Here is a 25,682-nt window from a genome sequence, read left to right as displayed (position 1 = left end):
AAACCGGAAAGGCTAAAATTTTTGAAGAGACTAAAAGTTAACAAAACTAAGATTAATGTATGAACTTAATAGTGTCGACTAACAATAATAATAATCTAATCGAGAAACACTACAGGTCATTCGCAGCAAAAATATTAAATTACCTTGAATTAGAGATTGATGCTTGAAAGTTAAAAAACACTTCAATAATACAATTCTTTAGTACTCAGAAAACAAATGTTCGAAACTTGTTTATGTAGTCAAGAAAATTTTATATATAATAAACAAAGAGGTGTAAGACATAGAGGTGTGAAATGTAAATGTGTAAAAATTAATAGATGTGAAACATGGAGGTACAACAAAGAGGTGTAACACATAAATGTGTGAAATTAAAAGGTGTAAAAATTAATGGATGTGATTTTTGAAACCAAGAGGTACAACAAAGAGATGCAAAGACTAAGGAGGTGTGATTTAAAAGGTGTAAAAATTAATGGATGTGATTTTTGAAACCAGGAGGTACAACAAAGAGATGCAAAGACTAAGAAGTGTGATTTAAAAGGTGTAAAAATTAATGGATGTGATTTTTGAAACCAGGAGGTACAGCAAAGACATGCAAAGACTAAGAGGTGTGATTTTTGAAAGATGGGGGTGCGACGAAAAGACAGATTAATAATTTTAAACCGTTGGATTAAAACTGGAACTAATCTCATCCGTTGGATTAAAAGTTGACACAAAAAAGTGGGTTTGCTATTATCTATAGGTTAAAATAAGAACATATATAAAATTATAATTATACCATGTTTGTTAAAAAAATTTGGCTTATCTGTAGCTCTAGCATCACTGCATATCATCATGCCTCTCGTATCTTGGTTTTGGTTTTTCCAGAAAGTCAAAAAATAAAATCTGCACATTGAGAATCAAAAACATTAGCCATGCAAAAAATATGGCACACGTACTTAATAACATTAACCATGCAAAAACATGAAAACCGGAAAGGCTAAAAATTTTGAAGAGACTAAAAGTTAACAAAACTAAGATTAATGTATGAACTTAATAGTGTCGACTAACAGTAATAATAATCTAACCGAGAAACACTACAGGTCATTCGCAGCAAAAATATTAAATTACCTTGAATTAGAGATTGATGCTTGAAAGTTAAAAAACACTTCAATAATACAATTCTTTAGTACTCAGAAAACAATTGTTCGAAACTTGTTTATGTAGTCAAGAAAAGTTTATATATAATAAACAAAGAGGTGTAAGACATAGAGGTGAAAAATGTAAATGTGTAAAAATTAATAGATGTGAAACATGGAGGTACAACAAAGAGGTGTAACACATAGATGTGTGAAATTAAAAGGTGTAAAAATTAATGGATGTATTTTTGAAACCATGAGGTACAACAAAGAGATGCAAAGACTAAGGAGGTGTGATTTAAAAGGTGTAAAAATTAATAGATGTGATTTTTGAAACCAGGAGGTACAACAAAGAGATGCAAAGACTAAGAGGTGTGATTTAAAAGGTGTAAAAATTAATGGATGTGATTTTTGAAACCAGGAGATACAACAAAGAGATGCAAAAACTAAGAGGTGTGATTTAAAAGGTGTAAAAATTAATGGATGTGATTTTTGAAACCAGGAGGTACAACAAAGAGATGCAAAGACTAAGATGTGTGATTTTTGAAAGATGGAGGTGCGACGAAAAGACACGATTAATAATTTTAAACCGTTGGATTAAAACTGTAACTAATCTCATCCGTTGGATTAAAAGTTGACACAAAAAAGTGGGTTTGCTATTATATATAGATACTATTCAAGAAAGATTTTTTTTTTCTTGAGCAGAACATAAACATGAGTTCTTCCTATAATAGTTTTTCTCTTTCGATTCTCTTCTTTTTGCTACTTTTTGTTATTCTAGATTCGGCTAATCTGACAGTTTCTTCATGTCAACCCGACTGTGGAGGAATCGAGATCCCGTACCCTTTTGGAATCGGAAAGGGTTGTTATATGGAGAAGTGGGACGAAATTACATGTAATGCCTCCTCTACTTCAGGAAAGCTCGTCCCTTTTCTTTCCGTAATCAACAAGGAAGTTGTGAATATCTCTCTTCCGACTCAGTTCAGGTTTCCTAGCGATCCCTTTCCGTATGGGTCAATTCACATAAAAAACCCAATAACTTCAAAGGGATGCTCAAGCAACGGAGAAGTGCTAACTGGATCACTTTTGAATTTGACGGATACCCCTTTTTACGTTAGCAAGGGAAATACACTGATAGCGGTTGGTTGCGACAACAAGGCATCGTTGACAAATGTCGAGCCAAGCATAGTGGGATGCAAATCAAGCTGCGGCAAAAATTACCATACGAATACCCCTACTAAAGATTATCTTGCAGCAGTCACATGTAATACCAAGTATGGCTACGATGACAGGTATTGTAATGAAAGCAGCATTATGGATGAAAAAAGTTGCAACGGTATTCAATGCTGCAAGGCAAACATGCCTGATATGATTCACCAAACTGTTGGTGTCACCATTGAAAACACCACGGCAACGGGAGGGTGCAAAATTGCCTTCTTGACAAACAAGGCACATTATTTGTCTAGTGAATCTGATCCGCAAATGCTTCATGCTAGAGGATACAGTACAGTTGAGCTAGGATGGTTTATCCATACGGCGAATCATTCTTTTACGAAGTCTCTGGGATGCTATGATGTAAAAGAGTACAAAAAAGACTACGAGAGTAATAATGGGAGGGCTCCCGATACAAGTTGTCTATGCGACTACAATGCTTATCTAAGCTATGCAAGATGCTCATGCAGATTTGGTTTCGAAGGCAACCCATACCTTTTGGACGGATGCAAAGGTTAGTAATTGTGGTTATAGTTCATGTTTTTATTGAAATTTTCTATGATCATGATCAAATTAACTTTATGAAATCATCATTTAATTACAATCCTTATATTTTGAAAACCAGATTTTAATGAATGCCAAGTAAAACTATCTGATGGAACTTCAACTTTCTGTGGCCCACGCGCTTCTTGTGTCAATTTGCACGGAAGCTTTGACTGTGTGTACTCAAATCATCGGCCACTTGCTATAGGTAAGTTGAGGGAATTTTTATTTTATCCCAAATTTGTGCGTGTCTCCATTTAACGCCCTTTTTGCCTTTTACAATGGTGATGACCAACATTTTCTTTTTTGAGTTTCCAGGACTTGGAGCTAGTTTCGGCTCACTGCTCTTTGTTGGTGGAATATACTTTTTATACAAGTTTATTAAAAAGCAAAGAGAGTTAAACAAAAAGAAGAAGTTCTTCAAGCGTAATGGGGGTCTATTGTTGACTTCCGTAGAAGGCACTGTCGAGACTACAAAAGTGTTCGGTTCGAAGGATTTGGAGAAAGCGACTGAAAACTTCAGTTCAGATAGAATACTTGGTCAGGGTGGTCAAGGTACTGTATACAAGGGAATGCTTGTCGATGGAAGGATTGTAGCAGTAAAAAAATCCAAAGTGGTGGATGAAGACAAGCTAGAAGAGTTCATCAATGAGGTTGTCATTCTTTCACAGATCAACCATAGGAACATCGTGAAACTCTTGGGATGTTGCCTTGAGACAAATGTCCCAGTTCTTGTCTATGAGTTTATTCCTAATGGTAACCTTTTCGAGCATCTTCATGATGAGTTTGATGATAACACGATGGCTACTTGGAAAGTGCGTCTCCGCATGGCTATAGATGTTGCAGGAGCTCTCTCATACTTGCACTCGTATGCATCATCTCCAATCTATCACAGAGATGTCAAGTCGACAAACATAATGTTGGATGAGAAATATCGAGCCAAGGTATCTGACTTTGGAACTTCAAGATCGGTAACAGTGGATCATACCCACTTGACAACGGTAGTTTCAGGTACGGTAGGATATATGGATCCAGAGTACTTTCAATCTAGCCAGTTCACAGACAAAAGTGATGTCTACAGCTTCGGGGTTGTGCTAGCCGAGTTGATAACCGGAGAAAAGTCCATTTCCTTTTTGCGGTCTCAAGCAAACAGGACATTGGCAACTTATTTTATTCAAGCAATGAAAGAAAACAAACTATTGGACATTATCGATGCTCGAATAAGAGATGGTTGCGAGTTAAATCAAGTGACTGCAGCGGCAAAAGTTGCAAGGAAGTGTCTCAATCTGAAAGGGAGGAAACGACCAAGCATGAGAGAAGTGTCAATGGAGCTTGATAATATTCGTATGTCTTCTGGAGATATGCAACCGCAAGAGCATATTAGCGAGAACGAGGAAGAGGAAGAAGAAAACAGAGGAGTTGTGGAAGATATCATACGTGTTGAATCAGGGAACAATGTAGTAGTCACCGCTCCAGCTTCTCAATACAATATTGTTGCAGGGTCGTCTTCCTCTTGGTCAGATGTTGAACCATTGTTTCCTCTCCAAACACGGTAAAACTTCAACTTTGAATACTTGCTTGAGTGTACACTAAATATTTCTATTAAGATCGCTAAGTGTGTGTGTCATACAATGTGTGTATTGTGTAATAACGAGTGTTCGTATCAATTTCCCAACAAAAATAAAATAATTCACATACATAAATTTATATTTTAGAATGTTACATTGTTTGTTCTCTAGATTATTTCATGGGGACAAAGTACATTAAAAAAATTCCGAATTGTACTGAGTGAGTCAGTTCCACCAAAACCAAACTTTTGTCCTCTAGATTTTATAAACTCCACAAACTAGCAAAATGCTTTATTGAATATTTGAAGAGTTTGTGAAACAAATCAGGACAATATGAGACGAAGAATCTCACCAGAGAACTTGAACGATTTCTCAGTCTCTTGCAAACAATGCCTCTTCTCATCTCTTGTCCACCACTGCACATTCAAATATCACATTAGCCATTAGAATGCACCTAACTTTTAATCTTTCTTGCTCAAGATAGTGTTATCTATATATGTTCAATACCTCTGCAACGCTGTTCAGTTTTTGCCTCACATCTTGCAACAACTGAGATAGTTGGCCATCCCATTTATAGAACTCAAGATCTTTACCATCGAGTATCTTCTTCGATACCTGCAAATTAAACTTGTTAAGTTTCAAAAACTAGTTACAACTTCCAAGTGAGTTTAGTGCAGAAAGTTTTTCTTCTTCTTTACCTTTGTACCAATCATTTGGCCACCGGCGCTATGAGCAAAGTAAATGTTGTAAAAGTGACAAATGAATGCTTCAGGATCCCTCTCTGCTAAAACTTTTAAATACTCAGAATATGTTCTACCAGGAGCCAAGGCCTCTGGAATCTCATAACCTTGTTCCTTGAACCACTCCAAATCCTTCCCAAGTTTCTCAGCTCTTTCCAATCCCGTGTTCTTGAACACCGCATCTAATCGTAAACAAAAACAGAGGTTTTGGACAAAATGTTACACATTTAAAACATTATAAAGACAAGACCTATCTTTTCCAAACCACGTCAAACTCTTTAAATGAAACAACATGATACTTCAAAATTCATAAGACACTCAAAAGTTGGGAAATCGGATTCGTCGATGATCCCTTCAAGCGTATCGTAAACCAATTTACTATCCACAAGAAACTGCAAGTACCCTTCCACAGTCGGCTCCCATTTAGCCACAGGACCTTCGTCTGGAGATTTAGATTCTTTTTCTCCTTCCTTTGCCTGATCTCTAGTGTGCAATCTCATCGCCACGAGTCTCATCTCGCCCACGAAACCAATTGATTCTTCTGGATACTTCTCTCTTCTTACCATCTCCTTTACAGCAGCCGCGGCAGACACCACGGAAGCTAGATCTCCGTTTGCTTTTACAGCAAGATAGCCACGTGGAGCGGTTAGGTTTCGGGCATAACTAATCCTCACGGTCGGTCTCAGACCGAGATAGCTCTCGCTATAAAGTCTTGTGCTTGATGGGAAGTGGCAAAGAGAGGCGTTAAGTCTTGTTGTAGCCATGATTCTGCAACATACACACACAGAGTTAAGGATTTAGTCAAGCTATATGGTATATATAGAACCGAAATTAGGGTTTTTAGGAGAAACATGAAGGAAGTGTAAGCAACAAGGCTAACGAGAAAAAAATAAAGAACACGGTTCATGTCTTTTTGACAATTGACGGATTCAAACACCTAAATGTAAGTTTTCAAATCAAATCGGTGAAAATAAACAAAGATCAGAACCATACCTGATACCTCGGAACTCTGAAGATTGAATGAAACGATGGAAGATGAAAGGGTTCAGCCGTTCAGGGGTTTGGGATTTTTCTTTGACATTCGTTTGTAACAATTACCAATATCATAAATTGGTATATTTCCTTTTCTGTTTGTGTACCTTTTTGTTTTTTTAGTTTCGGTATCCTAAAAGTCTGATATTTTTTTTTTGGAAATTTTGAAAATTTAGATTTTTTTTCCGCTTTCTTTTCTTGCATATCATTACTCAATACGTTACGTCTTCTTGAACAACCGACTCGGATTTTGAGGAATGTTTTTATCAGTTCATGGCAGAAAGAGAGAGTTTTAAAAAAATCATGGACTAGCAAAAGTGAAACCGTTGAGATTACTTTCTTAGTTGTGTGAGTGTGATTGACCTTTTGGTTTAAAGCATGGCAATTAAGTATCTGCTTGCTCTGATTAGGAGTTTGTATATCTTAACTTCGCAAACAGAAAATATTCATAAAAGAGTAAATTAATATAATTTACATCAAACATTTTTTTCTTCTATGAACAGCAGAAAACACCATGTTCCAAATCTGCATCCATGTGTTTCTTCTCTATATATTCTATACGTCACTATCATTCCTTTATCTTTGTTAGTCATTTTCTATTGTAGCAAGACACATGAGTCCTAAGACACTAGAATGTTGTGGCGTTCACACACTTTACCTCCATTCTCACCCCACCATTTCTCCGCTTGTTCTTCAGTGAATTGTTTCCGGCTGCGATAAAAGCAAAGTCTTTAGCGAGGTTGAAAGAGATATAACATATAACATAATATGTCATGTTGTTTTGCTTAGGTATATCATAAGGAGATAAGAAGCAATCATATACCTGAACCTGACACGCTTAAGTTCATTACCACCACCAGGTAAAGACAACAATGTTAAATACACTCCTGGTTCGTCTTGCACAACTCTCTCTGGCTTCTCACTGTGTTTCCTATGCCCGTTAGCTAAGCTCCTACTTGTTAGGTTATTTTGACTATCATGAGAAACCATGCTTCTTATATGTGTTTGGCTACTAGTCTGAGTTAATGTCCCTGATGTCTCTTTGTCTGTGTGCTTTGAGTTAGTGCTAATACCATCCTGTTGAGATTGTTTTTCAGCCATTTCCTTCATCTGAAAAGACCATAGTTAAATTATGGGTGACCGATATAGGAAACAGACGAATGACTGAGTTTGAGTCTGGAAAATGTCAAACCTGAGTGGTCAGAGATCTAATAACCTCCTTTGCAGATCTGTTTTCCTCTGCTTCATCTGCTGCCATTGCAGTAACCACTTTCAACTGCTTTCTAGTTTTTTCGAGTTCCTCTTCAAGTTGGTGGGTTTTGAAATTAAGTTGTTCTACCTACAATGTTCAGTGAACAGAAACATTCTTTTAGGTCTAGAAGCATTTGCTTTTGATGTGATGATCTACAGCTGAATATAGATATGGTTAGAAACCACTACCTGTTCCTTTAGACCTGCCATTTCTTGACTAAAACTTTCTTTTATTTGTTTAGATTCCTCAGCTGCAACTTCATAAGATCGACGTGGACTAGTTGACTTTACTGAAACAGGGGACGCTGTGCGAGAGCTCACTCCTGAACCAGGAATTTTAACCTTGGGAATTTTCGGCAAGGCTGTTGATCCTTTGGATAATGGTGAACCAAGAGGCTGTAAACTGCCATTCATGAAAGGAAAGACATTACGGTTATTTGATTCAGATTTTAAGTCTCGTTTGTGGTGCCTTCTTTCACCGTAATGCAATAAAGAGTCAGCAGACGATATTCTGGAATGCACTGAGAGGAATCTTTGAGTTAAGCTGTCTCTTTCTGGAACATCTGTTGATTTCCGCATGTTCAAAAAGTGTCTGGCCTGTGAAGTTGGTGTAGAAGGAGATGATTCTCTAGACTTCTTCAGTTTGGTAAAACATCCGTAACACACTCTATATGGTTTGTTCATATCAGGTGCCAGAGCAGCTCTCAGAGACTTCCTACTGCTGCATACTTTACAAAATACCAGACCACAGTTGTAACAGTTGTGGCGTTTTCTTCTAAAGGTGAAGGGATTGCGGCAACCAGCACATAGAGAATGTTCAGATCCAGGTACCCATTTGTGAACACAAATCACAGCAGTAAAGTTTGATCCACATGTAATAGCCTTCACTTGCTTTTCTTTCAGAAATCCCACAACCGCTGGTTCCATTTTGTTCTCAACGTTTCCTTGGCCTAACTGGCCATTTAATCCCTTTCCCCATGTGTAAATTTCTGATTTCGATGTCAAGACTGCAACATGATAAGAACCACACGCAATCTCCTCCACAGAAGCCTCTACTATGTCTCCTTCAACACGTGCAGGAAAGTTTCCCTTGGCTGTAGGATTTCCCAGCTGGCCATAAACCGTGCTACCCATTGTATACACATGTCCTGTGGATGTAAGACAAACCGTGAGACTATGTCCGCACGCAACTTGGTAGATATTTTCATTCGTCAATGAGATTACACACTCGGGAAGTAGTTTTGCATCATAATCACCATGACCAAGCTGGCCTTTTTCGCCGTCCCCCCATGTGAAGACTTGCCCGCATGAAGAGCCAACTTCTGCATCAGATGCTTCATTAGTCACTTCTACCACTGCAGCTGTATGCCAAACGCCACAAGCAACCTTCACTACCATTAGTCCACTTAGGCTTTCAACTTCACGTGGCACACTTGTGCTTCTCCGGTCTCCATGACCCAGAGCACCAAAAGATCCATCTCCAAACGTGAACAATTGACCTGACGATGCAACTACTGCTGTATGCCATGGACCACAAGCGACATACGATACATGAGTTCCTTGTAAGCCACCAGTCACTCTCTTGGGAATCCAACAACTGGATTCATTCCCGTTCCCAAGCAAATCGACATTATGAGTGCCATCACCCCAACTGTAAAGATCACCGGATTGAGTAACAGCGCATGTATGGAAATCCCCACAGGCTACAGATTTGAAACCAATTCCTCTGACACTACTAATGAACTTTGGTTGGTGGGCATCTTTTTCTATGCCGTGCCCTAGCTTTCCTCCTGCTCCCTCGCCCCAACTGAAGATCTCTCCTTGTTTGGTAACTAAAACCGCATGACACCTACCACATGCAATGTTTTGGGCATCAAGAACTATTGTTGATTCTAATGCTTTTGGTAAAAGGGCATCCTCTGTGGTGGAGTTCAGTGACTTTCCAGTACCGCTCAGTACACCATCATATATAGCTTCACCCCAGACAAAAACATCACCTAAGGCATCAAAGTCTTCGTGACATGAACCATGGCTAGAGGTGCTCACAACGCTAGATAGACTGATCCGAACTGGGTCACTGGTCGAGAACCGTGAATTTGAATTTTCAACAATTGACGGAGCTGGAGAAAATGGAGAGAAGGTGTTGGCATTGGCTTCTGTTTGATTGTTACTGGCGGGTGCAGTTATTGAGACAATGTCAGCAAACACTTTTCCCAACCGATTAGGTGCAGACGTCTCAGTAGAGGGTTGAGTAACTTGATCCTGTAGTACGATGATGCAAAGTATTAAGATGTTTGTTCAAATTCTTAAAAACATAAAACGTGGTGTGACTCACAAGAATTGTTACAAACGGAGACATTCTTCGAGCATGAGGGGTTGGACATTCCGCTGAAGTGATCTCAGGTTTAATAGTGTTTTTCCATTTGGAGACTTTTAATCGAGTAATCAATGCCTTCAAACCAACAACCCAAACTTCTGCTTCATCTTTGTCTTTACATATCTGCTCAAAACATCGTCAACAAGGTCAAGATGAATTATGAACTCTCTAAATGCTTTTCTACAATTGGCAAATGGCACGAAAACTCACCAAATCCAAGGACCTGTCGGGACATATAAGCGAAAATGACTGATACTCTTTCTCAGGGCGTGGATATCTCTTAAATGTAGCCTGAAAAAAAAATTTAGCCATTGAGTCTAAGATGAAAGCAAGAACAAGTCGAAGAAAGAAGAATGGTAAAAATATGTATTGACGCCAATAGAACGTGAGACCATCTTACAAAGTAGCAATAGTCGAAATGGGGATATAAACATACTTCAGACTCTAACTTATAATTAAGAAACTGTACTTGTTTTGTGAACGAAACATGCATATTGCAGAGAAAAACTCACCGTGCGTTGTCCAGGAACAATTCTCTGGACTTGATTCAGCTTAATCTGCTTCTCTTCTTTTCCAGAGTACCATACTAATGCAGACTCATCCTATATATCACATATAATATACATGAGTAAAACAAGAAGACTATAGAGAGTTCTTTCTCTAAAATTCAGAATTATTAGAAGAGAAACATGGCGTCAAATGAAAAAATCCTACACTTGTGAGCTGGAATGGACAAAACTTAGGCTTCCCTCTACGTCCGTATTTCAGCAAGTACGACCCTTTCTTAAGAGACGTAATGGCCTGGAAAAAATCATTACACAATGGTATAAAATACACTGCTTCAAACCATACTAACTATCAAGAAATGACATAAAGACACAGCTGAAAAAAGAGTAAAGGTACCTGTTCGACGTCTCTTTCAGAGAGACTAATTCTCAAGGAATCAGCCATTGATGAAGCTGCTGCAAAGAGCTAATCCCCTTTTGAATTGGAATCATAATTCTCAACCAAACCGTTTAACATTACTCTAATCTCGTTCCAATCATTCCTAATCTTATCTAACCCATTCTACAAGTTAGAATCCCTTCAAAATTGAAATAATTTACAAAATCCCCAAACCCTCAAGTCCAAAATGTACATTAAAACAAAAACAACGAATCCACTCTATAAATCCCCTAGCTTTCCCAATCGCCTGTTCACCAAAATTCTCAAATCCTATTCTTAATATCGAAAGCCAAAATGACACAGGGGACGACTCTGGTTTCGATCCTAATAATCTGAAAACCTCGATAAGTGTCAAATGCGAAAACGAAAACCAGCCTCGCCGGACGTAGAAGCCTGTACCGTCGTCGATCGCCGGCGATGAGGATGGAGGAGCAAAAGTTTTGAGAGGCTTGTCGTGATTTGAGAGAACCTATACGCCTATGCTTCGCTCCCGTATTCAAAACCTTTCTTTATTCTACTTTTAATTTCATTTTTCCATAACTATATGCTCGCATATCGTTAATAATTAATCTACGCCCAGCCCATAAGCCCAACTCGTTACAAGATAATAATTAGATATTTCTAATCATTTGTTTTTCATCAAAGTACTACACAACAGCGACAAAAACGGACAGAACTGGTCCTACGAATTTTGACTTGAAGTTATGCTTACACACTCACACAAAACAGGAAATGTTTTTCTTGTTCTTTTTCCACAAAATAAACAAACTAAAAGATGTAGTAGGTGTTAACATTGAATTTTTTTTTTTTTTTTGCCAATAACATTGAATTCTATATTAGTCTTGAGTGGAATATTTTAACCGAACTTGAAACTTTAGCAAACTCATGTTTACTAGATAGAGCTTAAGCTTATACATAATCCTGGCAAATTATTTTTAAAAAACCATAGAGACAGACAATATATAAACTGAAAGTAGCTAAACCGGGTTTAAGAACAGACCGAGACCAAGACCAATGCAACATGGTGGTAACTTTAGTACCTATAGTCATCATCAAAGATCATGTAATTATTGGTTCCTCTAGTACTCCTCCCTCTTTCATAACTATCCTTCTGCATCCACACAAAAAAAAAAAAAAAAACACAACATTACATTACATTAGCTAATATACCATTATGTGTAGTATGTAACGTTTTAAGTAAATGAGCAATGTGAACTTTACTTACCCTAACGATCATTCGCTCAAACGCCTCGGTACCGTGTTGTTCCATGTATTTCTCAGCAGCAGTGAGGATGTCGTCGTCGTCTCGTTTAGGGAAGAAATTGAATTTCTTGTGAGGAACATACCAAATCTTGGTGGTTGCTCTTTGAGGATCTCTGTAGAATGGTCTTACGAAATGTTTGTAGACATGTTGTGCTCCGTTAAACTGTGGTAACACTAACCAACATATCCCAAACAGCTTCATGTATGGCCATATCGGAAACCTTATATGATTAACAAAAACAAAAAACTAATAAGTATTGTTATCTAATTACGTAAGGAGAAAGTATTGAAGTGTTAATGAATCACACACTAACCATTCGAGAGGTTTGGAGAAAGTGAGTTCAAAGAGAGAGAGGAGTGCGTAGAGAACCCAGTAAGTGAGCCATTGCTCATCTTCTGGTAATGATCTTGTCTCTATTGCTTTCACTGATGCATATCTGTTCATTTCAACATAACATAATTATTACATGTTACAACACACGAACTTATCTTATAAAAGTGTAATGCCTCGTGTCTTGTATTCTAAGTGGGTTTGTGTGGGTATACGTGCATCTGAATACTTTTTTTTATTCATTAATGACAGAGGATCAAAGTCTTAAAAAGGTTTTGTTTATCTATTTCTTTAACCCCAAAATTTTCAAATGTTCACACAACAAATCTGAAGGAAAGATTGGCCAAGAAAGTGAGTTCTTTGCTAACCATTAAATCTTTGAACTAGCCCTATCAAACAGATTTAACCCAAATCATATGAGAGAGAGAGAGAGAGAGAGAAGTTTTAACTTACAGAGGGTAGACAAGAGTAACCAATGGGCTGCAAAAGCAAGAACACAGTAAGTATCCAGAAAGACAAAACTTCATAAATTAGTACTAATCTAAAGAGGGTTTCAATGTAGCTAAACCCAGTAGAAATAAAACTAAGGAACCAAGATAGGATCTAATTAACACACAAAATATATAAAGACAAGATAGGATCTGTAAAGAGAAATAAAGAACAAGGAGAATGAGATTTACAGAGCAAGGACATCAAAGTTCTTGATGAGAACTTGAAGAACATTATCATCCCCAGAATTTGAAGGCATTATTATTACTCTCCAGTTGAACTCTTCCAACTTCTAAAGCTTTCCCCTTTTTTTTTTTTTTCTTCTCTCTTTCTCTCACTGTAGGAGTGGAAACAACAAAAGTGGAGGCCAGGTTTCACTTAGACCTTTCTTGGACTTTTATGACCACTCCCTTCACTTTTTTTTTTTTTTATCTATTATTTACTTTTCAAAATTTTGGGGTAAAAAAGAGGCAACGAAAAACTTTATTATGGACAATTTTATTTCCTTTCCAACCACATCTGTTGGAAATTTGAAATATTACTTGTAATTTTTTCCTTATATCAATTTATATGTTTCTATAAAAAAAGCTATTATAATTTTGAATGTTACTACAATTTTTAAAAAATAGTAACTTAATCTTGATCGATGGTCCATTCTCCCAAGTCTGGTCTCCAATTAATCTCTAGATTCTAGAGTTGGTTGTGTGCCTTGGAAAAGACCATATACACTTGACGTTCTTGTCAGCTTAATCCAACATGGGCTTACAAAAAAAAATCTAATAGTTGGATAGGCCTTACAGGAGCCCATGTTTTCTATCTACCTCATATCAATTAATGGAGCTGGAGGATATTCCAACTGGGCCTGAGCACAAAGGATTCGTCTGTAGTTTTTTTGTTTTGTTTTAATATCATTATCAATCATGAAACAGAAAAAGGTTGAAACCAACCATATAAAGACTTTTCTTTGGTATTCGAAATTTATGTCTTAAGTATTGATAATGATATACTATATGGTATTTTATGCCTTTACAGTATTCTTTTTATCATTATTTCTTCTAGAAATATATAAAATGATTATCGTGAATTAGATGACGAATGATTGTATTAGCGTAGCCTGATTAAACATAATAGAGAAGCAAGTGATGGAATGATGATCATCTAATCTTTTTCCAGATCAAGAACAACGAATACACTCTTCTATATGGGGTATATATAACTACGTAGATCCATACATCTATATTTTAAGCATACTTTAGAGACATTTTAATTCCTTTTGGACCTATTGGGTAATGCCAGATTATACTACTACTTCTACTTGTGCCCTTTCCTATTCTTTTTAGTATAAAATAAAACGCCGACATAAAAACAATGACCGGTCATGACTCTCGTATCTTATATGTTTATCATCTATAAAAGTAATACGTAAACAATAAGGGAAAACGTCCTGGTTCCCCATGAGAACTATGATATCGTACCAGATGGAGCCCGATCTTTACCCCCGTCCCAGATGGCTCTCATGAAATTCTTCTCAATCTATATACCCATATATCGGGATGTTATCGGTTTAAAGAGTGAACCGATACGATACCGTTCATACCAAATAGAAAACCAAAAATAAAACCTGACTGATGTTAATAATCCGACCCGAGACGATACATCTATAACACATCTATAACTCCATTAAAATCCCCAAATCCTCAAACCCTAAAAGCATAAAATTCTTAAATCGATCTTTGCAACCATGAGTACCGTTTCTGGAGGTTCGAGTGGTTCATCAAATGTTCGACAAAGAGGATTCGTCGTTGGCGTGCCTAAGAGATGCTGGTGTGGGGAACACATCGTGGCAAAGAATTCCAAATCCGAGCCTAATCCTTCTCGGAGATACTTTCGATGTCGAGAAGCAGCAGCAAAGAAGGTACTATGTTATGCTTTGTTTGATGTAGACATCGACCTAATCCAAATCCGAGCCTAATCCTTCTCATCAATTTTCATTGTATTCTATGATATAATGTTAGCTTGTGAACGATAACCACATCTTTAAGTGGGTCGATGAGGCATTGTTGGACGAGGTAGCAACATTGGGTGTTCAATTTGAGAGAGTAAAAGAAGAGATGAAAGAGCGTACAATAGAGACATTGCAAGAACAGAAGCTGAAATTTGAGAAGATGCAAATGGAGTTCGAAAAAGAGCTTTGTGAGAGGGTTGAAGAAGTTTTGTTGGAAGCAAAAGCTGAATTGCAATGTAGGATGAATAAGAGTATAATTGTATGTGTTTTCGGTTTTATGATCTTGTTTGCTCTGTTTAAGCTTGTATGATGAGCTATTGTAAACTATTGTTCGGTTGTAATCTATTGTTGTTCGGTTGTATGCTCTGCTTTATGCTCTTGTTTGTTTTGGTGTTGAGTGTGAACTCCTGTTGGTGTTGCTATTGCATTTAATAAGATAAGACATTCCACATTTCATAAAAGGCAGAACATGATGAACACATGTTCTGAAAACAAGCAGAATGATAACGTTTTGAAATCATGTTCTCAACATGATCACAGACCAAAAACATAACCCTACTAGTCTATTCGACCAAAATACAGATCCAACTAGTCTCTTAAACCAAAAAACAGACCCCTACTACCATAATCTTCAATATTCAGGCTTGTGAAAGTCCTCCACCACCTTGAGATAGTCCTCCACCACCCTGAACAACTTCTCCTCCACCAGATTGAGAAAGTCCACCACCATCTTGAGAAAGTCCACCACCTTGAACAACTTCTCCTCCACCACCCTGAGAAGCCTGAAAAACCGCAAATTTCAAAAAATGAGAACAAGAGACTCATCTTGAGAAATAAAATGAGAAAAAACCGATTAACAACCTGTGTTTGATTCTTCTTCTGGTGGTACCTACGGTTATGCTGATCAGAACCACAAATTCCACAGTGCATTATCCTTTTTTTATGTTTTGGTTTCTTCTTGACAGGAGACTCATTTACACCTGGCTTCCTCTTCTTGTCTGCCTTGGTTATCTTCTTTCTCCCAGGTTGTGGTGGCTCAGGTGGAACATGAACATTCTCACCTAAAGTCGAAGGCCAATGACGAGCACCCCTTTGTGGAGTAATGCCATTTGTGTAGTTAAGCCTCCACATAGCAGTTCGAAACCACTGGCAGACATAGTCATCAGCACTTAACGTCCTCTTCAGAATCACTCCATAGGCATGCTCACATGGAATACCACATATTTGATATTTTTTGCAGGTACAAGTCATATTTTGTAAACTAACTCTGTGTTTGTCTCCATCCAGTGTGACTTCAAAGCACCCATTAGTAGAAGGATGCACCTGGCATTCCGAAGCTTTGTCATGCTCTTTAGCAAGAAACCTTGCCACATATGGAGTACATAAACCTGAAACATCAAAAACCAAGAACATTGCATTAAATATGTAGAAATCATAGACAGTCTTTGAATAAAATCATAGACAATCGTAGAAAATTGCATTAAATTTTGAATAAAGTTAATTACCTTTGTGAGAATGAGAGAGAGCTGAACGCTTGGCAATCCGAACCATAGACAGTCTTCTAACTGTCTCCAACATTGCCACAAACGGTTTCTCCCTTGCTTTGTCGATGGTCTTGTTGAAAGATTCTGTGAAGTTGTTGTCAACATCTTCGCAATAACCCCCCAACTTATAGAAGGCACGACACCAGCTCTTTGGTTTCGACTTCATAACATCATCATACACACCAGTGTCATAAGCGTGTATCTGTTCCAGTCTCTCACCGAACTGTTTTGCATTATAGCTCCAAGCCATATGCCAGAGGAGTGGCTTGATTTGCTTCTTGGAAGGATGAGTCTTCTTCAAGTTCCCATAGATGTGTCTAACACACATTCTATGCTCTATTTGTGGTAACTCCAACTCCACAGCTTTTATCAACCCCTAATTGAGAACCAAAAACCAAACATATTAAAAACGAGAGCATTCACATTTATTAACCAATATAATAAATTAGTTAGATACATACCTTTTGTCGATCAGACACTAAAATGTAACCATCTCCCTCGTTTAGATCCAGGTCAGTCTTCAATCTCTTCACAAACCATAACCAATTGTCTTTGTTCTCAACTTGAACAACACACCAGGCTATTGGATAGATGCCATTGTCTGCATCTCTGCCTAATGCAGCAAGCAACTGTCCCTTGATCTTTGCCTTTAAGAAGGCGCCATCAACTCCTATTATTGGCCGGCAAGTCTGTTTCCAAGTTCTTCTAAGGGCATCGAAACAAACATAAAACCGATTGAAGACGTCTTGACCAGCATCATTCTTAATTGTATCAATCTCCACAACAGACCCTGGATTTGCTTCCAAGATCTCAGCTTGGTAATCTCGCAGTCGTGCAAACTGTTGTTCATACTCATACTCTATCCATCCCAAAGCCTTTCTCCGAGCAGCTTGACATTGTGGCCTAGTAGCGGATATCTTCCACCTTTCCATGATAATCTGTTCAATCCTCAAAGGCTTGTAATGATCCGGTTCCTCTCTAATCTTATCGAGAAAAATTCTAGCTATGACTGGGACCTTAAACATCTCACACTCGCCATTGGGGGTACAACAATGCTTATCAATGTATTTCGTAATCTTCCACAAAGATGCGTTTGGAAGAAGTGCAGCAAACACTTTCCACTCACAATTGCCCTTATCCCCAACACATCTAAACCCGAGTTTATCTTTGTCATACCTGTATTGCTTCAAATTGTAACCAGTATGTAGTGCATAGTCCAAGACACTCTCCTTGAATGCGACCCCATTGTAGAAGGATTGGTCTTTCCACAAAGTTCCATCACCACGTCCGATATCCGTAAACACCCTCTCTGGACCCGCACCACGACCACGACCCGCACCACGACCACGACCTTCTTCCTCGTCGTCACTTTCTGGGTACGTATCATGACGAATCGACTCTTCAGCATCGGTAAATTCCTGAGCAAGCATATCGACGTGAAATTCATCTCGATCCTCTCCTTCTTCATCGTACTCTCGTTCTCCAACACCATCTCTTTGCCCAATACCATCTTGTTGCCCAAAACCAGATCGGATTATTAAATCCATCGATTCAATTTGAGAAATCGATGGTGAAATTTGATTTTCTAGGGTTCGTCGCGAGAGAAAACAAAAAAGAGGTTAAAATGTGATTTTAGGGATTTCTCGGTTGAGGGTTATGTTTCTAATCGGGTCAAAATCAGGTTTTAATCGGGTCGAAATCAGGTTTATTTTGGTTTGTAAACTTCGTCACTCGGTTAATCAAATAGTAAACCAATTAAACCTATAGCAATGGTGAAATAGATGATATCTTCTATTCTCATGGAGATACAAAACGTAAATTACAGATATATGGGTATATAGATTGAAAAGAATTTCAGGAGAGCCATCTGGGACGGGGGTAAAGATCGGGCTCCATCTGGTACGATATCATAGTTCTCATGGGAAACCAGGACGTTTTCCCAAACAATAATATACAAATATCAAAGAAGATTCATGAGATCATCTGTGTGTCTGTGTCTATATGTATTTTTTTCTATCACCATGAAATCTAATGTACTTTTAGCTTATTGGTCATATTATTGAGATAAAAAATATATATATATCGCATATTCTAGTAAAAATGCTTGATAATTTCCTTTATTTAACAGATTAATTCATTGACATAACATATGGATGAGATTATATAACCGACAGGCCTATGATGTCAAGGAATGGTTCACACCGATCTACAGAAACTTCAAGTATTATTTTCAAAATATATACATATTTGGTTTTATACAGAACAATAATTTGTTTCTATTAGCAGAATATTAATTAATTGTATATATAATGAGCTGTGTGTATTATTTTAAAATTGTTAACGCCTCAATTCCCATGCTCGTTGATATCTCTGATTTATATACAGCTTAGGTCTATTATACCTTCGTTTCTCTATATATGTATACCTATGCATGGGAAGACCGTATGTACATAAATAGAAAACATAAAACTAATAATGTAGACCGACACAAGATGCAGCGATATGGTTATTACGATTTACGCATGTTACATGTGCTTATGTATTTTCCGTATGATGAAAATTTCCTGGCTAATTTTACATCTTCAAGCGAGGTATCCCATGTCCTCATTATAGATTACATATAATCGATGTTTCATCCATCGAAAGATAAAGCTGGAATTTTATAATCATCATGAGTTTTTTTAACTTGCTTATTACATATATGCATGCAGAGAAACATAAATCACCATTCAATAAATTTCGTTCTAGACATACTGTGTATTGTTTTCACTTTTCAGTATAAATATATTTCTTCAAATGTTAGCATATATAGACTGAATATCTTGGTGATACTTTTGGCTGTCCGAAGATTCACAAAACTTTTACATATGTAAACACAATTCCATGTATGCCAAAAAAAAATATATATATATATATATACATTTCCATATAACAAGAATTAAAGTTGATAATAAGTTTCCCTGATCCGGAGATTAAAAATCATGAGTCCTCAAATGTAGCACGTACAAGACCTAATTAGTTCCGAGTTCCGACCATATGGATCTATAAATATTTTTTAAGTTCTACTTCTTGTATCTTACGTTTCATTGCTGATCCGAAATAGAACTATACAGACCATGCATTCTCGCAAAATAAATGCCATAAAAATTATGCAACGGCTATAAATTGAATATATTGAACGCATCCCAAACGAAGCGTATAGAAAGACCTACTGGCATTAATATGGCATCATATCTACAAGATAATGGATATCCACTCGTCATCAACACACTTATATTAACCAACCAATCACATTTTAATGCTTAACTTGAACAATATGATTTTATTACTAAACATGTCAACAAAATATTATTATAGTTAATTACCATCAAACAATGATAGACCAGCCAATATTGATCAGACCAAGATGTGATTCATAATGAGAAAATAATAGATCAAAGGAGATAACCAACGTAATATGTACCTCTCCGAGACAATGTAGTCGAAAGAATTAAACCATGAACGAAGAGATTAATTGATAATTTATAATATCTTATTGACTAGCCGTACTGATATATACAATAATATAAGACACATTATAGAAAACTTGTTCCAAAACCCTAATCAAGTAGTGTGTCTCATTAGAAAACTCTCACACTCAAAGGGAGACAAACATTTGACAAGACAAATGTACTACTTAATGAGGCCAAAACCTCTAGAAAACAAAAAACGAAGAAAAGAGCTTAATAGCAAAATCCACATACGTACTAAGATATATGGATAATCACGTTCATACTTACTCAATACATTAATCAGAAGAATAAAGATAAAATCCGATCAGAGCTCTTAGAATTTCGAAAGAAAAAAATATATGAAATAGTGAAGAAACAAAAAGCAATGCGAAAAAAACACGCTTGTTAAGAACAAACAAACAAACGAAAGGACCAAAAAAAAATAAATCTCACAGAATATATATGTTTGTGTGTGTTTGCCTAGGAATGATGACTGGTGCTTCCATCTTCTTGATGGTTGTGATGATGCTCTCCGTCTCGGTTTTGTTGGTTGTTGTTATGGTTCGCCGTTTCAGCCACCGGCCGGTAAGCAGCGTTCAACGCCGCTAAAACCCCATAATGACTATTTTCTCCACCGCCGCCACCTCCTCCATAACCAGACGCCAAAGGCTGTCCAGAAAACAAAGCAATCGGAGCTGCAAAATTCATAAGATGGACACCACCGCCACCACCACCGCCACCTCCACCGCCGCTACCACCACCACCGTTCGGGTTATAAACATCTCCGGGGACAACACCGGAATGGTGAGGGTTGATATTAAAAGCCCATAGGTTCTGTGTGTTGTCACCACTACTCCAAAACGGCGCCGTGGCAGGACTTTGGCTCGTAGGCAAAGATCCAGCAGTTGATTGTACTAGATAGTTCCCCATTTGGTTGTGATCTAAGAGCTGTGAAGAAGAAGAAGACGAAGAATGTGACTCGTTCTTGGGACGAACCTGTTGCTGATGATGATGCTGAAGATGAGTCATGGACTGATGCGGAGAATGGAAGTAATAGCTACTAGGAGTTGTACGAAGATGAGCAGCAGAGAGAGAGGATCTTGAGCTACGAAGTGATATGTTTAAAGAAGTGAAGTTAGCCGGAATGGTTCCAGTCCCTGTAGCGGCTATAACAGCCGGCTCAGCTTGCTGAAGTAGCCACTCGATGGTTTCACCGTCAGACTTGTGGCCAAGCTCACGTGTGAGCTGAAAGACACGAGCAGCGCACATGGCAGGCATACGGATCCGACGGCCTCGGCCTTCGACTTTGGTGTGTCGGTCCTTGGTAGAGGTTCGCTTAGGAGGAGGCTTCTTAGGCTCGGAGCTAAGTTCGGAAGAAGCAGGGATGATGGCTAAGGAAGTGGAAGAGGAGGAAGAAGAATCAAGAAGCTGGAGAGGGAAGTTGGGCCGATGATTCGGGTTATGGTCCGGATCCGGATCCATGATGATGATGATGATCGAAGCTTAGGTGGTGGGGAAGTGGGACTATACCACTGTCTCTGTTAGATCTTTATGTGAGCCATAGTAATCTCTCTCTCTCTATAAATCTCTGTTTTTTTGCTGCTTCTTTTTAGAGAGAGATAGAGAGAGGTTATAATATGGTCCTTAAGGACATGAAACTCCTTTCAGATGGGAAGCTTAGCTGTGTGTCTATGTCTGAGAGAGAGAGAGAGATTAAAGCAATGAATATGAAAGCATGGACTTTTATTTTAATTTTTTTTTCTTGCTGCTTTATATCTTTTGTTTTTTTATTTATGGAATTTTATTTACATTATAAACTATTCCCTTTGAGAATTTCTCGTCATTTTTGGAAATAAAAGAGATGGGGCTACGTGGTTCTCCAATCTGTACAAAATATTCAAATATATAAGATGTGTTTTATTTTTATTTTTGGGGGTGTGTGGTGTGTTACGTAAACGTACAGTGATCAAAATGAGTGAGAAAATAAACGGTGGTGTTCGTATTTATTGTGTTTGATTAGTAATAAACTAATAACTAATAATACAACCCTATTCGATATCGAGACGAACACTCTTTTTCATTCTTTCCAATAATTTAAAAACTGACGTCAGAGTGTTTTCGTCGTAACTGTTAACTTCAAGCGATCGGGGAAATTAATTGCGCACATTTAGCGAAAATTTCAGCGATTCAGACAGAACTCAGAAGTTTTACATACGATATTTTGTACATATGTGACAACAGAATAATAAATAGATAGAATTATTATTGACAGTGATTAATCCTTTGGCTCTATGGTAGTTCACGAGATCCACATGATATAATAGAATCCAACTGCTTTTTTTATGTGACAGATGGATTTTCTATTTTTCTCGTCTTGAATGAGTTACCAGTTTGATATTAATACTACTATTATTTTAAAAGACCATATATTATATTTATACGGTATAACTTATACAGAAGATAAAAAATCTTATACTATAGTGCTTTATAGATTTGTATATTAAAGTAAATTTGTAATGCTTCTCTTTTGTTTCCACCATTGGTATTATCTCATTGACATACAATTGTCGTTAAAAGATGTAGCACTAAATTTAGAAAATTATTTTCGATACTCTGATGTGGACAGAACATTTGATTTTTTTTTTAATAACAAATTTACGAAAGTTTTATAAGTAGTGATGAAGAAGTTTCATTTCAAATGTGATGATTATTCATATAGGCAGTTCAATATAGTAGTATTATTTTGTTTACATATATACATCCATAGGAGTTTAAAGACTTCTTCATCTATATTCTATGTAAATTTATGGTGAAAAGTAAAGTCGATGTATTATGAAGATTATATATTAAAAAAAATCAGATGCATTTTCTAGTAGAAATCAAGTTTAAATATATATAAAAAAAAATCAACCAACAGGAGAATGTAGATAGTCGACAATTGGTTTCGAGATTTGGTGTCTCCGACTAATAACAACAATTAGGAACTTCAAAGTCAGCCGTGTCGACTAATTAATCACTCATTAATTCTTTTCAAGTCATTTCTCCTCTTCAAACAAGGTTTTAGGACCACAAAATTTTACTAATCAAAATCTTATTTTAGAATCTAATATTTTTCAACAACTATACTTGGATCCCAACATCCTGGTTAGTCCATGATGATCAACTCTAAACAATTTAAGGACGGTTTAGGTCATTATTATAATGGTTTTATATTGATCCACTCCTATAAATTTAGTAGATTGTAAATAAACTTAGTTTGGTTAGAAACGATTTAAATATATAAAAATTAACATGTGATGATATAAATGTTGGAAAGACAAGAATAGTTTAATAGTCCCGTGGGACATAGCATTTTCTGGATGACCAAGGTTTTCCGTTATTATACATCAATCTATCTGTCTAAATATACTTTTAAGGTTGTAAAATACAAATTTGACAACAAAAACTATATATTAAAAAAATACACTAAGAAGAAGAAATGAGAGTATGTATATAGTAAATTAAATAAGAGATGGACAGTAGGATGAAACAGACTCCACGTGCGTGTCCTCTGCATCATTCACTCTCTAAAGACAGCGACCATAGCCTCATCCCCTCACTTATGGACCCCTCTTCTAGTCAAGTCAAATTATTTTTTATCTTTTCTCAAATTTCTTTCATTTTTTATGTTCTCCTTTTGATTGAATCTACAAATTTTACCATCAATCACGAACCCTATTTCAAACATTACTGCGCGTTAACAAAGGTCATTTAATATTGAATGTCAAAAAAAATAAAACACACACACACAAAGGTTTTCTTAAACTATAATTGATTTATATCTAGAATTCGAATAATCATAAACAATACATACTATGTTAAATCAAATTTAAGTATAACTATTCCTGATATGAATGTTAAAGAGAGAAAAAAATTGAAACGAAACCAAATCAATGTAGGGATTGAAACGAAACCAAATCAAAGTAGGGATTAAATATCCCTGCTTTTTATAGTATTGAATACACTAGTTTTACTATGCACTATTTTCCAACTCATCTCATTTATATATAAGAATTAGTGTTTGAAAAAGTGTTCTAGGCGTCCGCCTCCACCCCATCTAGGTGCTAGGCGATGTAGCACTGCCTAGACGACTGATTTGACCGCCTAAAATTGTAGTATCAATATTTTAGTATATTTTTTAAAATTTTAATTGCACAAATTTAAAATTTATAAGATTTATTTCTATAAACATAATTATAAATGTTTAGTATGTTATTTAAATAAATTGAAATAATATTTTTATCTATTGTTTTGTTTTTTATTTAATATTTTATTATTCTTATACATATTTTGTATAATTATGTATATAATATCAAATATATATTAGTTTATAGTGTAAATGGCTAAACCGCCTAAATTCTGATTAGGCCTTTTAGACGTTAGGCATTAGATCACCGCCTAGTTAACGCATAGCGCTTTCATGAATATTGGTAAGAATAAAACACTTGAGTAGAAAAAATGTATACAAAATGGAGAAATAATATAAGAAATGGGAAACAAATTAAGAAAAGAAGGAAAACAAATAATTAAAAGAAAAAGTGGGCTCCCATCCACATTCACCAGCAATGATTGCCTCACTGCCTTTGCAGCTCCACTTCTGCTTCTTTCCTCTTTCTTTATTTTATCTTTATTTTATTTTCTCCACCTTGCTTTAGATTTCCTTGATATTTGCCCCGGATAATTTATATGCTTTGCATTTGGCACCTCCAAGTTTTATTATACATGGTAGGTGTATCAATACTATTCGACCCATACTCTCTTATTGGTTATTTCCCATTTTTATTTAAAACTTTCTGCATTATTTAAACATCGCTATTAAAATATCGATATATGCACTTAATAGTCTAAATTGGATTATATTCGTAAACATAGTGTGGTGATAAAATTGTAAATAAGTGGATATATGCTGATTTCAAGTGTAATGTATACGATGTATTTAAAACAATAGTATTTTAGTTGATCGGTGACAAAATATATAAATGTATAATTATCTATTTGTTTACTAATTTTTAACCACATCATTTTTGTAAATACATCTCTAAAATGGCTATGTAATTAGCCAATATATACATATATATATATATGATTATGGATTTAAAAAAGAAGAAGCGATTTCTCCATTATAACAAGCACGATTGGTCATAATTTCCATTTTATTAACAATCAATTAGATTTCCTAAGACATTAAAAACATCATACATCAGATTAAAACAAGGTTTCAATTTTCTACTTTGGTAGTAAATAAATACAATTTATTCTTGATTAACATTCGTTGAATTTTATATATGTAATGTTGTTATATAAGTTTCGTTATGTGTCTCGTCTCAATGGTACAGACAGCTTAACATGAGCATAATTATAAATACACGTTTTAGATTACGAGAACCAATTACACTATTTAATTTTTATTAATTTGATGGTTATATTAATTCTGGTTATGAATAAATTAAACGAAGATAAATAATTAGCATACATATATGATATATCCATGACATAGAGAGACATAGAGAGAGAGAGAGAGAGAGAGAGAGAGAGAGAGAGAGAGCATTGAAAGAGAGCATTGAAAGCCATGTACCGTCCATGTTGGATAGAGAGGTAATGAAAGGAATAATAACATTGGCATGTATAACCCATGTGACAATAGTCCCTATATACAACTTATAAGCAAACACAGTTTGGTCGAGAAATATCTAAACAAAGTTAGTTCAATCGAATGAAACCAAGTTCAAGTCCGATG

General features: G+C 36.3%; 7 protein-coding genes across 8 annotated transcripts; 2 read left to right on the top strand and 5 right to left on the bottom strand.

Moving 5' to 3' along the window:
• Positions 1 to 1,799: 1,799 nt before the first annotated feature.
• On the top strand, positions 1,800 to 4,573 carry LOC104753727 (wall-associated receptor kinase-like 9). The gene is made up of 3 exons (XM_010475935.2): positions 1,800 to 2,841; positions 2,953 to 3,078; positions 3,189 to 4,573. The coding sequence occupies exons 1-3, from the start codon at positions 1,830 to 1,832 to the stop codon at positions 4,424 to 4,426; spliced, it is 2,376 nt and encodes a 791-aa protein (XP_010474237.1). The 5' UTR covers positions 1,800 to 1,829; the 3' UTR covers positions 4,427 to 4,573.
• A 137-nt stretch (positions 4,574 to 4,710) lies between these two features.
• Positions 4,711 to 6,308, bottom strand: LOC104750820 (heme oxygenase 3, chloroplastic-like). Its single transcript, XM_019237461.2, has 5 exons — positions 6,172 to 6,308; positions 5,495 to 5,946; positions 5,137 to 5,360; positions 4,946 to 5,053; positions 4,711 to 4,854 (listed from the first exon to the last, which is right to left on the bottom strand). Exons 2-5 carry the CDS (start codon positions 5,940 to 5,942, stop codon positions 4,762 to 4,764), a joined length of 873 nt encoding a protein of 290 aa, XP_019093006.2. The 5' UTR covers positions 5,943 to 5,946; positions 6,172 to 6,308; the 3' UTR covers positions 4,711 to 4,761.
• Positions 6,309 to 6,638: 330 nt separating this feature from the next.
• Positions 6,639 to 11,377, bottom strand: LOC147925740 (PH, RCC1 and FYVE domains-containing protein 1-like). Its single transcript, XM_087490330.1, has 9 exons — positions 10,742 to 11,377; positions 10,553 to 10,639; positions 10,351 to 10,440; positions 10,049 to 10,129; positions 9,797 to 9,961; positions 7,651 to 9,723; positions 7,403 to 7,549; positions 7,034 to 7,320; positions 6,639 to 6,921 (listed from the first exon to the last, which is right to left on the bottom strand). Exons 1-9 carry the CDS (start codon positions 10,787 to 10,789, stop codon positions 6,831 to 6,833), a joined length of 3,069 nt encoding a protein of 1,022 aa, XP_087346456.1. The 5' UTR covers positions 10,790 to 11,377; the 3' UTR covers positions 6,639 to 6,830.
• A 279-nt stretch (positions 11,378 to 11,656) lies between these two features.
• Positions 11,657 to 13,280, bottom strand: LOC104750819 (HVA22-like protein c). The gene is made up of 5 exons (XM_010472666.3): positions 13,058 to 13,280; positions 12,831 to 12,857; positions 12,361 to 12,483; positions 12,009 to 12,267; positions 11,657 to 11,894 (listed from the first exon to the last, which is right to left on the bottom strand). Exons 1-5 carry the CDS (start codon positions 13,123 to 13,125, stop codon positions 11,817 to 11,819), a joined length of 555 nt encoding a protein of 184 aa, XP_010470968.2. The 5' UTR covers positions 13,126 to 13,280; the 3' UTR covers positions 11,657 to 11,816.
• Positions 13,281 to 14,312: 1,032 nt separating this feature from the next.
• LOC104725376 (uncharacterized protein At4g04775-like) lies at positions 14,313 to 15,230 on the top strand. The gene is made up of 2 exons (XM_010444041.3): positions 14,313 to 14,781; positions 14,882 to 15,230. The coding sequence occupies exons 1-2, from the start codon at positions 14,608 to 14,610 to the stop codon at positions 15,179 to 15,181; spliced, it is 474 nt and encodes a 157-aa protein (XP_010442343.1). The 5' UTR covers positions 14,313 to 14,607; the 3' UTR covers positions 15,182 to 15,230.
• Positions 15,231 to 15,296: 66 nt separating this feature from the next.
• Positions 15,297 to 18,350, bottom strand: LOC147925739 (uncharacterized). 2 transcript variants are annotated; one of them, XM_087490043.1, is made up of 4 exons: positions 16,877 to 18,350; positions 16,377 to 16,791; positions 15,733 to 16,259; positions 15,297 to 15,653 (listed from the first exon to the last, which is right to left on the bottom strand). In XM_087490043.1, the coding sequence occupies exons 1-4, from the start codon at positions 17,960 to 17,962 to the stop codon at positions 15,510 to 15,512; spliced, it is 2,172 nt and encodes a 723-aa protein (XP_087346169.1). In that variant the 5' UTR covers positions 17,963 to 18,350; the 3' UTR covers positions 15,297 to 15,509. The 2 variants fall into 2 exon arrangements, with proteins under 2 accessions (XP_087346169.1, XP_087346167.1); XM_087490041.1 differs by having other exon boundaries at positions 15,297 to 16,259.
• A 1,787-nt stretch (positions 18,351 to 20,137) lies between these two features.
• On the bottom strand, positions 20,138 to 21,828 carry LOC104750818 (transcription factor TCP15). Its single transcript, XM_010472665.3, has one exon. The coding sequence runs from the start codon at positions 21,386 to 21,388 to the stop codon at positions 20,387 to 20,389; it is 1,002 nt and encodes a 333-aa protein (XP_010470967.1). The 5' UTR covers positions 21,389 to 21,828; the 3' UTR covers positions 20,138 to 20,386.
• Between the last annotated feature and the right edge of the window lie 3,854 nt (positions 21,829 to 25,682).

The sequence above is a fragment of the Camelina sativa genome, chromosome 16 (genome assembly GCF_030686135.1).
Source record: "Camelina sativa cultivar CO46 ecotype springtype chromosome 16, ASM3068613v1".
In the NCBI taxonomy this organism is placed as follows: domain Eukaryota; kingdom Viridiplantae; phylum Streptophyta; class Magnoliopsida; order Brassicales; family Brassicaceae; genus Camelina; species Camelina sativa.
Note: the sequence above shows the minus strand (reverse complement) of the source record. Positions and strands in the feature narration are given on the sequence as shown.